The sequence below is a fragment of the Palaemon carinicauda genome, chromosome 27 (genome assembly GCF_036898095.1).
Source record: "Palaemon carinicauda isolate YSFRI2023 chromosome 27, ASM3689809v2, whole genome shotgun sequence".
Lineage (NCBI taxonomy): Eukaryota > Metazoa > Arthropoda > Malacostraca > Decapoda > Palaemonidae > Palaemon > Palaemon carinicauda.
Genome location: NC_090751.1, coordinates 9,056,183 through 9,071,182, shown reverse-complemented (window position 1 = coordinate 9,071,182; position 15,000 = coordinate 9,056,183). Strand labels below are relative to the sequence as shown.

Genomic DNA, 15,000 nt, shown 5'->3' with positions numbered 1-15,000 from the left:
TTCATTTTATTATTATTATTATTATTATTATTATTATTATTATTATTTACTAAGCTACAAACCTAGTTGGAAAAGCAGGATGCTACAAGCCCAGGTGCTCCAATAGGGAAAATAGCCCCGTGAGGAAAGAAAACAAGGAAACATGAAATATTTTAGGAACATTAACAACATGAAAATAGATATTTCCTTATCAACTATAAAAAACTTCAACAAAACAAGAGGAAGAGAAGTAAGATGAAATAATGTGCCCGTGTGTACCGTCAAGCAGGAGAACTTTAACCCAAGAAAGTGAAAGGCCATGATACAGAGCCTGTGGCGGGCGTCAACCCATGATATGGACGGACTGTGATTTGTTCATTTTCGAACCTTTGATATGAATAGAGGAAACTGGGTGAAGACTCGAGACATTTGATGAATTTAGATGTGAAAGAAATTTTCGTTTTAAATCAGCTTTAGTATGAAATGGTATAATTAGGTATTTTTGCAGAATTTCGAAAATCACTGGCATTATTATTCTTAAGTTAAAATAGTGATTAAAAAAAAGCAGAAAAAAAGTGGTATGGCATTAAAGGAGTTATAATTTCTTACCATTAGACAATCACCAAAACTCTGGCTTTATTATTCTTAAGTAAAAATAGTGATTAAAAAAGTAGAAAAAAGTGATATGGCATTAAAGGAGTTATAATTTCTTACCATTAGACAATCACCAAAAATCTGGCTTTAATATTCTTAAGTAAAAATAGCGATTAAAAAAAGTAGGAGAAAAGAGGTATAGTATTGAAGGAGTTATAATTTCTTACTATTTGGCAATTACAAGAAAGTATTTGTCCAGCACAAATAAATGTTTTAGATGGGGTTGTGAAAAAAAAATATGTATACCACTTCACCTCTTTATTATTATTATTGTTATTATTATTACTTGCTAAGCTACAACCCTGGTTGAAAAAGCAAGATGCTATAAGCCCAAGGGCTCCAACAGAAAAAAATAGCCCAGAGAGGAAAGGAAATAAGGAAATAATTAAACTACAAGAGAAGTAATTTACAATTGAAATAAAATATGTTAAGGATAGTAACAGCATTAGAATAAATCTTTCATATATAAACTATAAAACTTTACAAAAACAAAAGGAAGAGAACTAAGATAGAACAGTCTGCCCGAGTGTACCCTCAAGACTAGAGAACAATGGTTTGATTTTGGAGTGTCCTTCTCATAGAAGAACTGCTTACCATAGCTAAAGAGTCTCTTCTACCCTTGGATCAGATGTATAAAGAACATCTCTTCAAGAAATGTGTTTTAAAGCATATTTAGCATCGAATAATGCAATTATACGTTAGTGGTAAGCAAAAGTACGGTTTTTTTTTTTTTAAATAAAACATCTTGGTTTCCTTTTTCAAGATATCTATGTCACTACGTATTATTATCCTTATCACTAGCTAAGCTACAACCCTAGTTGGAGAAGTAAGATGCAATAAGCCCCAGGGCTCAATTAGGGAAAGATAGCCCAGTGAGGAAAGGAAATAAATAAACGGTATAAGAAGTAATGAACAATTAAAATAAAATATTTTAAAAACATTAACATCATTAAAACAGATACTTCATATATAAACTATAAAAAGACTTAGGTCAGCCTGCTCAACATAAAAAAACATTTCCTGCAAGTTTGATCTTTTGAAGTTCTGCTGATTCAACGACCCGATTAGGAAGATCATTGATAAGTGCATAAGTATGTTACAGCAGATTATTTATTCAATCATCCAACATTTTATACACCCCTTTATTTATTTGTATCATTAGACATTATATTTCACCTTTCATTCATCTTTCCTTTGTTAATTGATCGCGGTATTAATTTTGTTATTCCTCTTTACTGAATGGTAAAGCTCAACTTTCCTTTTCTCGAAGGCCTGGAAAGTCCACTAGAATTTTTATTTGATTTCAAAATATATCGTATTTGGTAATCAAAAACAATCCTATACCGTGAATAAAATCTTAAGAAAATTTGTTTTATTCCTATGCCTAATTTTGCTGTCACTCAAAATCTTTTTTCCAACCTTTCCTATTCACGCGCGTATTCAAACAACAATATCTTTCTTATTTTTTACTCGCTAGTTTGAAAGGTTTAAAGGCTGCTCATGAATGGCAGAGGCAAGGGACAGTGACCTTGTCCTATCAAGCAGGACAGTGCCCTCGACACTGACCATATATATATATATATATATATATATATATATATATATACATATATATATATATATATATATATATATATATATATATATATATATATATATATATATATATATATGATCAGCACCCAAGCCTCTCTCCACCCAAGCTAGGACCAAGGAGGACCAGGCGATGGCTGCTGCTGACTCAGCAGATAGACCAATAGGCTCCCCCAAACCCCCCATCTTTAGCTCACAAGGATGATAAGGTTGCAGCGACCAAAGAAACTAATGAGTTTGAGTGGGACTCGAACCCCAGTCTGGCGTTCACCAGTCAGGGACGTTACCACATCGACTACCACAATCCTAAACCTTACCAACACCATTCCATGTCCACATTTGAAGGGGAAATGGAAGTCAGAAAGATCAAATTATAGAGGAGAGTTGATGGAAGAATGAAAGTGTGTTATGCATAATTATGATGAAAGAAACAGTTATCACGTGATAGATTAATTGAGAAAGGTAGCAGGAGTACTACAGAAGATTGGAAACAGAAAGAGCAGTGTAGCTATTAGCACAGGATCAATGAATTAAGAAAGGTAGCAGGAGTACTACAGAAGATTGGAAACAGAAAGAGCAGTGTAGCTATTAGCACAGGATCAATGAATTAAGCAGGAATACTACAGAAGATTGGAAACAGAAAGAGCAGTGTAGCTATTAGCACAGGATCAATGAATTAAGAAATGTAGCAGGAATACTACAGAAGATTGGAAACAGAAAGAGCAGTGTAGCAATTAGCACACGATGAATGAATTAAGAAAGGTAGCAGGAGTACTACAGAAGATTGGAAACAGAAAGAGCAGTTTAGCGATTAACACATGATGAATGAAAGAAGAGCAGTGTAGTGATTAGCACATGATGAATGAATTAAGGAAGTTAGAAGGAGTACTAAAGAATATTGGAAACAGATGCACGTGATGAATGAATTAAGAAAGGTAGCAGGAGTAATACAGAAGATTGGAAACAGAAAGAGTAGAATAGCTATTAGCAAGCGATAAATGAATTAGGAAAGGTAGCAGGAGTACCACAGAGGATTGGAAACAGAAAGAGCAGTGTAGCGATTAGCACACGATGAATGAATTAAGAAAGGTAGCAGGAGTACCACAGAAGATTGGAAACAGAAAGAGCAGTGTAGCGATTAGCACACGATGAATGAATTAAGAAAGGTAGCAGGAGTACCACAGAAGATTGGAAACAGAAAGAGCAGTGTAGCGATTAGCACACGATGAATGAATTAAGAAAGGTAGCAGGAGTAATACAGAAGATTGGAAACAGAAAGAGTAGTTTAGCTATTAGCAAGCGATAAATTAATTAAGAAAGGTAGCAGGAGTACCACAGAAGATTGGAAACAGAAAGAGCAGTATAGCAATTAGCACATGATAAATGAATTAAGAAAAGTAGCAGGAGTACTAAACAAAATTTGAAACAGAAAGGACATTGTCTTCAGGGGAAAATTTATGATGTTCAGAAGGATTATTTTTATCCTTTTCCATTATTAAAGTGATTGATGGAAGGTAAATGAATGATAAAGCGTGGATCGTGATGAGGTGAACTTTCTGCCTTTTTATGAAGAGTAAAAAAATTATGAATGACTAAGAAATTTAGATACAATAACGAACTTGAGAAAATGTTAATTGGAAGAAGAAAAGATAGATATTCTTATTTTGAGACGTTTTAGGCATATCGAGAAAATGGAAGAAAATAGTTTGCAGAAAATTTGTATGATTTAGATGGAGACCAAGTGCGGATGCAGAAATAAGGTAACCCAGTGTTTGTAGAGGAGGTTGTGTGCGCTGAGGTGAAGGAGGTGTTAGGAGATGTAGAACATTTGTTATTAAGACAATTACCTTCTTGTAAGGTGGTCCAAGTACACTCCTCACCACTGGCACCTCAACTTACTTTTTTGGCTCCAAGTGCCTTACTCTGGCATAACACCTAGAGTCCTAGACTGATTGGCGAAACCAAGTGAGTTGTCCCACTGGGTTCTGAGTTACTTTTGAGAGGGAACTCTTACTTTTTTTCCCATGTACAAAATCTCTACCGATTGCTAAAATCACGTGAGTCGTCCCACTGGTTTGTGAGTTACTTTTGAGAAGGAACTTCTACTTTTTCTGGCGTTAAGTACAAAATCTACCGATTGCTAAAACCACGTGAGTCGTCCCACTGGTTTGTGAGTTACTTTTGAGAAGGAACTCTTTCTTTGTTTTGGCTCCAATTACAAAATCTCTACCGATTGTTAAACCTTCGTGAGTCGTCCCACTGGTTTGTGAGTTACTTTTGAGAAGGAACTCTTACCTTTTGGGGGGACCCAAATGCAAAATCTCTACCGATTGCTAAAACCATGTGAGTCGTCCCACTGGTTTGTGAGTTACTTTTGAGAAGGAACTACTTTTTCTGATGCCAAGTACAAAATCTCTACCGATTGCTAAATCCACGTGAGTCGTCCCACTGGTTTGTGAGTAACTTTTGAAAAGGAACTCTTACTTTTTATGGCCCCAAGTACAAAATCTCTACCAATTGCTAAAACCATGTGAGTCGTACCACTGGTTCCTGAGTTACTTTTGAGAAGGAACTTCTACTTTTTCTGGCGGTAAGTACAAAATCTACTGATTGCTAAAGCCACGTGAGTCGTCCCACTGGTTTGTGAGTTACTTTTGAGGAGGAATTCTTACTTTTCTTTGGATCCAAGTACAAAATCTCTACCGATTGCTAAAATCACGTGAGTCGTCCCACTAGCTTATGAGTTACTTTTGACAAGGAACTCTTACCGTTTTTTGTGCCCAAGTACAAAATCTCTACCGATTGTTAAAACCACGTGAGTGGTCCCACTAGTTTCTGAATTACTTTTGAGAACGAACTCCTACTTTTTTTCTTTTTTTTTTTTGCCCCAAGTAAAATATCTCCACTGATTGCTAACACCACGTGAGTCGTGCCAAGAGATTGTGAGTTACTTTTGAGAAGGAACTCTTACTTTTTTCTTTTCCCCCCCAAGTACAATATCTCTACAGATTGCTAAAAACCACATGAGCCGACCCACTGGTTTGTGAGTTACTTTTGAGAAGGAACTCTTACCTTTTTTTTGGACCCAAGTACAAAATCTTTACCGATTGCTAAAACCACCTCAGTCGTCCCACTGGTCTGGGAGTTACCTTTGATAAGGAACTCCTACTTTTTATGGCCCCATGTACAAAATCTCTACCGATTGCTAAAACCATGTGAGTCGTCCCACTGGTTTGTGAGTTACTTTTGAGAAGGAACTCTTACTTTATTTTGGCTCCAATTACAAAATTTCAACCGATTCTTAAACCCACGGGAGTCGTCCCACTGGTTTGTGAGTTACTTTTGAGAAGGAACTCTTACCTTTTTGGGGGACCCAAGTACAAAATCTCTACCGATTGCTAAAACCACGTGAGTCATCCCACTGGTTTGTGAGTTACTTTTGAGAAGGAACTCTTACTTTTTATGGCCCCAATTTCAAAATCTCTACCGATTGCTAAAACCACGTGAGTCGCCCCACTGGTTTGTGAGTTACTTTTGAGAAGGAACTCTTACTTTTTATGGCCCCAATTTCAAAATCTCTACCGATTGCTAAAACCATGTGAGTCGTCCCACTGGTTTGTGAGTTACTTTTGAGAAGGAACTCTTACTTTATTTTGGCTCCAATTACAAAATCTCTACCGATTCTTAAACCCACGGGAGTCGTCCCACTGGTTTGTGAGTTACTTTTGAGAAGGAACTCTTACCTTTTTGGGAGACCCAAGTACAAAATCTCTACCGATTGCTGAAACCAAGTGACTCGACCCACTGGTCTGTTAATTATTTTTGAGAAGGAACTCTTGCTTTTTTTTTTTTTGTGCCCAAGTACAAAATTTCTACCGATTGCTAAAACCACGTGAGTGGTCCCACTGGTTTCTGAGTTACTTTTGAGAAGGAACTACTACTTTTTTTTCTTTTTTTCTTTTTTTTTGCCCCAAGTAAAATACCTCTACTGATTGCTAACACCACGTGAGTCGTGCTAAGAGATTGTGAGTTACTTTTGAGAAGGAACTCTTACTTTTTTTTTCTTTTGCCCCAGTACAATATCTCAACCGATTGCTAAAAACCACATGAGCCGTCCCACTGGTTTGTGAGTTACTTTTGAGAAGGAACTCCTATTTATTCTGGTGCCAAGTACAAAATCTCTCAACTGATTGCTAAAACCACGTGAGTCGTCCCACTGGTTTGTGAGTTACTTTTGAGAAGGAACTCTTACTTTTTATGGCCCCAATTTCAAAATCTCTACCGATTGCTAAAACCACGTGAGTCGTCCCACTGGTTTGTGAGTTACTTTTGAGAAGGAACTCTTACCTTTTTTGGGGACCCAAGTACAAAATCTCTACCGATTGCTAAAACCACGTGAGTCGTCCCACTGGTTTGTGAATTACTTTTGAGAAGGAACTCTTACTTTTTATGGCCCCAATTTCAAAATCTCTACCGATTGCTAAAACCATGTGAGTCGTCCCACTGGTTTGTGAGTTACTTTTGAGAAGGAACTCTTACTTTATTTTGGCTCCAATTACAAAATCTCTACTGATTCTTAAACCCACGGGAGTCGTCCCACTGGTTTGTTAGTTACTTTTGAGAAGGAACTCTTACCTTTTTGGGAGACCCAAGTACAAAATCTCTACCGATTGCTGAAACCAAGTGACTCGACCCACTGGTCTGTTAATTATTTTTGAGAAGGAACTCTTGCTTTTTTTTTTTTTTTTTTTGGATCCAAGTACAAAATCTCTACCGATTGCTAAAATCACGTGAGTCGTCCCACTAGCTTGTGAGTTACTTTTGACAAGGAACTCTTACCGTTTTTTGTGCCCAAGTACAAAATTTCTACCGATTGCTAAAACCACGTGAGTGGTCCCACTGGTTTCTGAGTTACTTTTGAGAAGGAACTACTACTTTTTTTCTTTCTTTTTTTTTTGCCCCAAGTAAAATACCTCCACTGATTGCTAACACCACGTGAGTCGTGCTAAGAGATTGTGAGTTACTTTTGAGAAGGAACTCTTACTTTTTTTTCTTTTGCCCCAGTACAATATCTCAACCGATTGCTAAAAACCACATGAGCCGTCCCACTGGTTTGTGAGTTACTTTTGATAAGGAACTCCTACTTATTCTGGTGCCAAGTACAAAATCTCTCAACTGATTGCTAAATCCACGCGAGTCATCCCACTGGTTTGTGAGTTACTTTTGAGAAGGAACTCTTACTTTTTATAGCCCCAAGTACAAAATCTCTACCGATTGCTAAACCACGTGACTCGTCCCACTGGTTTGTGAGTTACTTTTGAGATGGAACTTTTACTTTTTTTTTTTTTGGCCCAAAGTACAAAATCTTGCTGATTGCTAAAACCACGTTTGTCGGGAGTAACTCTTGAGAAAAAGGCTTTGGTTAATTCCATGCGGATGAAGATGACACTGGGAACAGACATTGATGGAAGAGCCAGGAAACTTACTTCCACAACTTTTCAAAAGCCTCCTGCCGAAGATTCCTTGTTATATCATTGAGGTCTCTCTTTGCCATCGGTCAATTTTGTTGGTTTAGGGTCTTGTACAGACCTTAATTTCAATAATTTTCCTCATTCGGATATATAAAATCTCATCATTGGCTACTGTGGGTTGTCATAATCACGTAAAATTTTTGTGCTATGTATGAGCATTCTGTGTAACCCTATAGAATGGGGCGATGTGGAACTTTACTCCACATTAACCCATCCGTGATTCAATTGGTAAGAAATGAACGTGAGATTGACTGTTGAATGATTTTTCAATGAAGTTACTTTTTATCAAGACAAGAAGGTTATTAAGTGGATTAGTGCATTAAACCATTGTGGCTCTGAATCCCAACTGAGAAGGATAAATTCATTTCTGTTCTGATATGGAGATTTTTAATCAAAATTACATCCAAAATTATTAGGTCTTGAAATGAAAGGTACTATGTTCAGTGCGTATATATATATATATATATATATATATATATATATATATATATATACATATATATATATATATATATATGTGTATATGTGTGTGTGTGTGTGTGTGTGTGTGTGTGTGTGTGTACCTATCATATATATTCTATAAAGCTTCAAGTAATAAATTCTTAAACAGCATAACCCGACTATCCTGCAAGGCTTTATCTTAAGGGTAAAATATAGACTTCCTTGGACGATCCCATCTAAAACTAGGTCCAGAGAGTAGTAATTCCGTTTCTGGACGCTCAGAAAGATCAGGTTAACCCAAGCGGAAATAAATGCAAAAAAAAAAAAAAAAAAAAAAAAAACAACGGAGAAGGAATGCGTTCCTGGGATAGGTCAGCGAAGACCTTGAGGTCAACCACCTCTAGTACTTGACTGCCCCGTTCTCTCTTGATGCAGTTCCAGAGGAGAGAAGAGTCCCCGTTATAATGGCTCGTGAAGCATATTAAATGCTATTGCTTCCTAAAGTTCATGCTGGCTCAACTTTGGTGTTTCTTAATGTCGTGGAATTCTTTACCCACTAACTTTGAAAGCGTTTTGTTTACATTTGTCTAATCTAAAACCAAATATGTATGTGAAGTACGTCAAGATTGTATTACTGTAGCGGTTACTTGTGCAACATACACACACATACACACATATGTGTGTATATATATATATATATATATATATATATATATATATATATATATATATATATATATATATATCTATATATATATATATATATATATATATATATATATATATATATATCTTATATATATATATATGTGTGTGTGTGTGTGTAAATATCTCATCATCATCATCATCATCATCGTAATCACCATCTTCACCTACGCCTATTGACGCAAAGGGCCTCAGTTAGATATCGCCAGTCGTCTCTATCTTGAGCTTTTAAATAAATTCTTCTCCATTCATCATCTCCTACTTCACTCCTCATAGTCCTCAGCCATATAGGCTTGGGTCTTCCAATTCTTCTAGTGCCTTTTGGAGTCAAGTTGAAAGTTTGATGAACTAATCTCGCTTGGGAAGTACGAAGAGCATGCCAAAACCATCTCCATCTACCACTCACCATGATCTCATCCACATATGGCACTTAAGTAATCTATTATAAATTTAGTTATTTCTAATTTTATCTTGCCATTTAACTCCCAATATTCTCTGAGGACTTTGTTCTCAAATCTACAAAATCTGTTTCATTGTCATACCACGACTCTTGTCATACAGTAACACTGATCCCACTGAACCGATATAGCCTTATTTTTATATATAATTCCAGGGTGATCAGATTTCCAAGTTTCTCTTAACCTAGCCATTGGCTGATTTGCTTTATCAATCTCATATATATATATATATATATATATATATATATATATAGTTATATATATGTATATATATGTGTATATATATATATATATATATATACATATATATACATATATATATATATATATATATATATATATATATATATATATATATATATATTGTAATGTGTGTGAGTGTGTGCGCGCAGGTATTCCTGAATTCATTATGACTTTTAACGTGTTTTCTGAAGGATTGTGCAAAATCATGTTGTTTTCATGTAAGGTGGACAATGGCCCAAATACCAACCCATACAAAGTCTGGTAGTACAGTCGTTGAAGTCAGGATTCGCATCCAAAATCGAGTACAGATTTACAAATAACTTCTATTGAAGTTATGTCATCAGCTGAGGGCCAGTCGTTTGAAATTTGTTTGTTACTAATACGTAAAGGGAATATAATATTGTTCATTGTATTTTGGTGCTCCTAAATATAACTTACACATGAGATAAATTTAATTGATATTTTCAAGTGTTCTATGTCAATCCGTTATTATTATTATTATTATTATTATTATTATTATTATTATTATTATTATTATTATTATTATTATTATTAGCTAAGCTATAACCCTAGTTGGAAAAGCAAGATGCTATTAAGCCCAAGGGCTCCAACAGGGAAAAATAGCCCAGTTTGAACCTTTGAAGTTCTACCTATTCAATCGTTGCTTTGATCTTTTGATATTTTTTTTTCTTTTGATAAATACTATTTTTATATAAATACTTTTCTTAAAATGTGACCCCAGCCCATGGACTCCATAGTAAAGATATACGATTATTAAAAGTACTGAGGAAGCGCTGATGAATACATAACAGCCTTTATTCTAAAGTCGCATGAAGAACACACTCAAAAACAGAATTACTCTGTGGCTCAGGAGTAAATATTCTTCCCTGGTCTTCAACTTGTATGTGGGTTCAGCTACACTATTCTTTCCCGTCGTCTAAAGGTTTAAAGGCCACTCATGAATGGCAGAGGCAAAGGACAGTGACATTGCCCTATCAAGCAGGACTATGCCCTAGAGACTGACCATATATACATATGATCAGCGCTTGGGTGGAGAGGGGGGCTCTCCACCCAATCTAGGGTGATGATTCAGCAGATAGACATACAGGCTCCTGCAAACGCCCCCCCCCCCCATCCGTAGCTCACAAGGATGGTAAGGTTGCAGCGACCAATGAAACTAACGAGTCTGAGCGGGACTCGAACCCTAGTCTGGCGTTCATCAGGCAGGGACGTTACCACATCGGCCACCACAACCCTTACATTAAGGGGTCGGTTGTCTTATGCGCCCTCTATTGGCATCAGGCATAGTTTATAAGTTGGCAGAGGGTTGTTACGATCGGATACCCTTCCAGTCATCAACCACAGTTGTTGGCGATGGGCCTAACCTTTGGCTAAGTAGTCCAACTGCAAGACAGCAATTTCCACAGTTATCGGCAGTGGGAATAGCCTTTTACTAAAAAAAAAACAAGCGTGCAAGGCAGCAGCTGTCCTTTTATTCGCTTTCTCCGACACAAAGGACGTACGGTGGTCGTAGGCTATTCTTACACTCGTACCACAGAGCAATATACAAGCTGCTACGCTGTTTGCTGTATTTTTTCAAACCGCACTTATTTTCACAGATTTGTTTCATTAGCAATTTTTATTTAAACATAATCTGTTGCTAACATCAACAGTGATACCAACAAACATGAATTCACCTTTATATTATTATTAAGCTATAAGCCCAAGGGGCCTAACAGGGTAAATAGCTTAGTTAGGAAAGGAAAAAAGGAAAAAGTACTTCAAGAACAGTAACATTGAAATAGATAAAAACTTGAACAAAATAACAAAACAAGAGGAAGAGAAATTAGATAGAATAGTGTGCCCGACTGTACCCTCAAGCAAGAGAACTCTGACCCAAGACTGAAAGACCATGGTACACAGGCTATGGCACTACCCAAGACTAGAGAACAATGGTTTGATTTTGGAGTGTCCTTCTCATAGAAGAACTTCTTACCATAGCTAAAGAGTCTCTTCCACCCTTACCAAGAGGAAAACAGTCACTGAACAATTACAGTGCAGTAGTTAACCCCTTGGGTGAAGAAGAATTGTTTGGCAATTTCAGTTTAGCCAGGTGTATGAGGATAGAGGAGAAACTGTAAAGAAGAGGCCACACTATTCGGTGTATGTGTAGGCAAAGGGAAAGTGAATCGTAACCAGAGAGAAGGATCCAATGTAGTACTGTCTGGCCAGTCTAAGAACCCCTCAACTCTCTAGCGGTAGTATCTCAATACTTAATCCAATTTTGTGTCATAGAGAACTTTACAGTTAAGTAAAGTGACAGTTTCAATCTATATAGATTAAACATCAAAATCACTTTCCGTACAGATTCGAGAGATTTTACGCTGTTTGTGATATTAGGCATAAATTATACCATGATATTAAGCGTTATTCGTAGATATATTAACAAAGACTGTTCTTATATTTAACGTTGCTATTAGAATCGTGTTCCACTGTCTTAATTTATCATGAGAATCCGGTCAAAGTATTTTCCAGGATAGAAATTATATACAACAACATTGTAGTATAATGTTTTATTGAACATAATTATCATCTCCACAATGCCCCTAAAATCAATATTACTTAATATACTTTTTCGTAAATAGATAATTGTATGTGACAGTGGGTGAGTGTCTGTGTTTATATATATATATATATATATATATATATATATATATATATATATATATATATATGCATATATATATATATATATATATATATATATATATATATATATATATATATTACATAATGCGTGAGTATGTGTACATAATAGATAATATATACATACATAATTGTTTTTATCAAATTTTCAGAGACCAAATTTACATTCTTAGACTAAAGTGCTTAATAAATTACTGCATTGAATTAAATCAAATGATCCAAAAATGTTTAGCTGTTCAAATATAACTCCTGCAGAGCTAGCCCGAATAGATTTGGTAGATGATATATATATATATATATGTATATATATATATATATATATATATATATGTATATATATACATATATAAATTATAAATTAAATCCTATGATAAATAGATATTTAAATTTTAGTATTAGGATATATTAAAAAATGCCCTGGGAACTTAATGAAGGACTATAATGGTAAGCGCCTTTCATCCTTGTCATGATTGGAAATAGGATTTAATGATTTCATATTAATAATAAAAACACTAAATCGCTACTATGAATTAATATTATTATTATTACTATCTAAACTACAACCATAGTTGGAAAAGCAGGATGCTAAAAGCTGAGAGGCTCCAACAGGGAAAAATAGCCCAGTAAGGAAATAAGGAAATATATAAACTGCATAAGAAGTAATCAAGAATGAATATAAAATATATCAAGATCGGTAACAACTTTTAAATAAATCTTTCATGAATAAGCTATAAAAAGAGGCTTATGTCAGCTTTTTCAACATAAAAGCATTCGCTGCAAGTTTAAAGTTCTAAAAGTTCCACCCATTCCACTCCCCAGTTAGGAAGATCATTCCACAATCTGATCACAGCGAGAATAAAACTTCTAGAATACTGTTTAGTATAGTGTTTAAACTGAAGACACTATTCTTGATACAGAATAGTAGGATACTCTAAGTTTACTCAACAATTTCATTCTTTTAAAATTCTGCCAAATAATATTTTTAAACGACGAAAGATAACTAGCTTTACCATATTTAAAAAAAAATATGTATTTTAAAAAGATATGTATTTTATAAAAGATATGTATTTTGTCCTGGTAAGGGAAAGGACAATTTATGTTATCCTGAATAATTTCAAAGCTTGGATCGCTCAAACGAAAATGAGTTCAGTTGTGTTGGATTCCAGTATATCTTTCTAATAATTATATTTTTAACGGCTGTATCAGAAGAACAAATTTTTTTACAACATGGGTACTCTAAATTCTGACACCAAAATATTAATACAGTATTTGAGTATTACCTATTCAAAAAAAAAAAAAAAAAAATGCTTCGGGTTAATACATCTTTATAGAAATTCCAGACTTAAAATAAATAACATTGATCTAAATGATCACAGTTTGTTCAGTAGAACAGGAAAAGAAAGAGAGTTTAGAATGTTTCTATAACCATCTCTCTAAGAAGTCGATCAGAGCTGCGATCATGTTGGACGGATTCAGCAAAGATTGTTGTTCCAACTTTTGCTTTCGTTCTTCAGAGAAGTCCTTCTTCATTTCTTCTTCGTCTCTGTAAAAAAAATTATAACATTAAAAGTAATAATGATTACAAAAAAATCTAGGTATGTAACTTTCATGCCAAGCATATCATCTTTCCGTATAGTTTTCTTATAGTTAAGTCAAAGATAGGAGCGTAACGGAAATCGTAAGAAACTTGCATAATGATAATACAGTATTAATATAACGATTACAAAAGAAATGTACCTCTCACACCATGCATATCATCTTACCAGATAGTTTTCATATAGTTATTAAGTATACAGGAGCGTAAAAGAAATCTTGAGAAACTTACATAATATTAGAGTCCATTGGATTAGTGAAAAGCGAGTAAGGACATTCGTCGTGGTAAGCGAAGCATTTCCCGGTGGTTTTTCCCGCTCTCTCGGCGGCTACGTATTCCGGTAATCTCTTATCGGCATTTGGCGCCAAACTCGCACTGGAAGGGAAGCATGATTAAAATGGTTTTATTATCATTATTATTATTATTATTATTACTACTTACTAAGTTCCAACCCTAGTTGGAAAAGCATGATTCTATAAGCCCAGGGGCTCCAACAGGAAAATAGCTCAGCGAGGAAAGGAAACTAGAAAAAATAAAATATTTCAGGAACTGGAACTCTAACAACATTGAAATAAATATCTCTTATATGAACTATAAAAATTTAACAAAACAAAAGGAAGAGAAATCAGATAGAAAAGTATGCCCGAGTGTACCCTCAAGCAAGAGGTTTAGAAAAGAGGCAATACTGAAATGTATCATCTATGTCTGTACAAAATAAGTAATGGGGAAAAGAGATGATAAAGGGTCAGGGAGAGCTTATAAATAGTAATGGTGGAGACAGATAGAAGAGGTGTGACGAGGAGACTTAGGTTTTAAAGCTTTTAAAGTCTCCAATGAATAGCAGAGGCAATGGACGCTTATAATGCCCTAGCAGGAAGAGGCACTAGAAACTGACCATACATACATATGATCAGCGCCCACGTCCCCTCTTCATCCAAGGTAGGACCAATGAGGATCAGACAATGGCTGCTGATGACTCTGCAGCCAGACGTACAGGCTACCCCAAACCCCTTAGCTCACATGAGTAGTGAGGCTGCGGACTCTACAAGAAACTATCGAGCTGGAGCAGGTCTCGAACACCAGTCCAGCAGATCGC

General features: G+C 35.4%; 2 protein-coding genes across 5 annotated transcripts in view; one reads left to right on the top strand and one right to left on the bottom strand.

The window, feature by feature from the left end:
- The window catches only part of LOC137620526 (uncharacterized), a 55,222-nt gene extending 53,858 nt beyond the window's left edge, over window positions 1–1,364 (top strand). For all 3 annotated transcript variants that reach the window (XM_068350720.1, XM_068350722.1, XM_068350721.1), the window contains exon 11: window positions 1–1,364. This exon is cut by the window's left edge and continues 110 nt beyond it. The gene's annotated coding sequence lies outside the window, so the exon portion shown is untranslated.
- An 11,346-nt stretch (window positions 1,365–12,710) lies between these two features.
- LOC137621097 (uncharacterized) overlaps window positions 12,711–15,000 on the bottom strand; it is a 21,615-nt gene continuing 19,325 nt past the window's right edge. For both annotated transcript variants that reach the window (XM_068351531.1, XM_068351532.1), the window contains exons 10-11: window positions 14,136–14,279; window positions 12,711–13,853 (exon numbers count right to left, since the gene is read on the bottom strand). In XM_068351531.1, coding sequence (XP_068207632.1) covers window positions 13,730–13,853; window positions 14,136–14,279 — 268 coding nt within the window. In that variant the 3' untranslated portion in view covers window positions 12,711–13,729. The remainder of the gene's footprint in view (window positions 13,854–14,135; window positions 14,280–15,000) is intronic.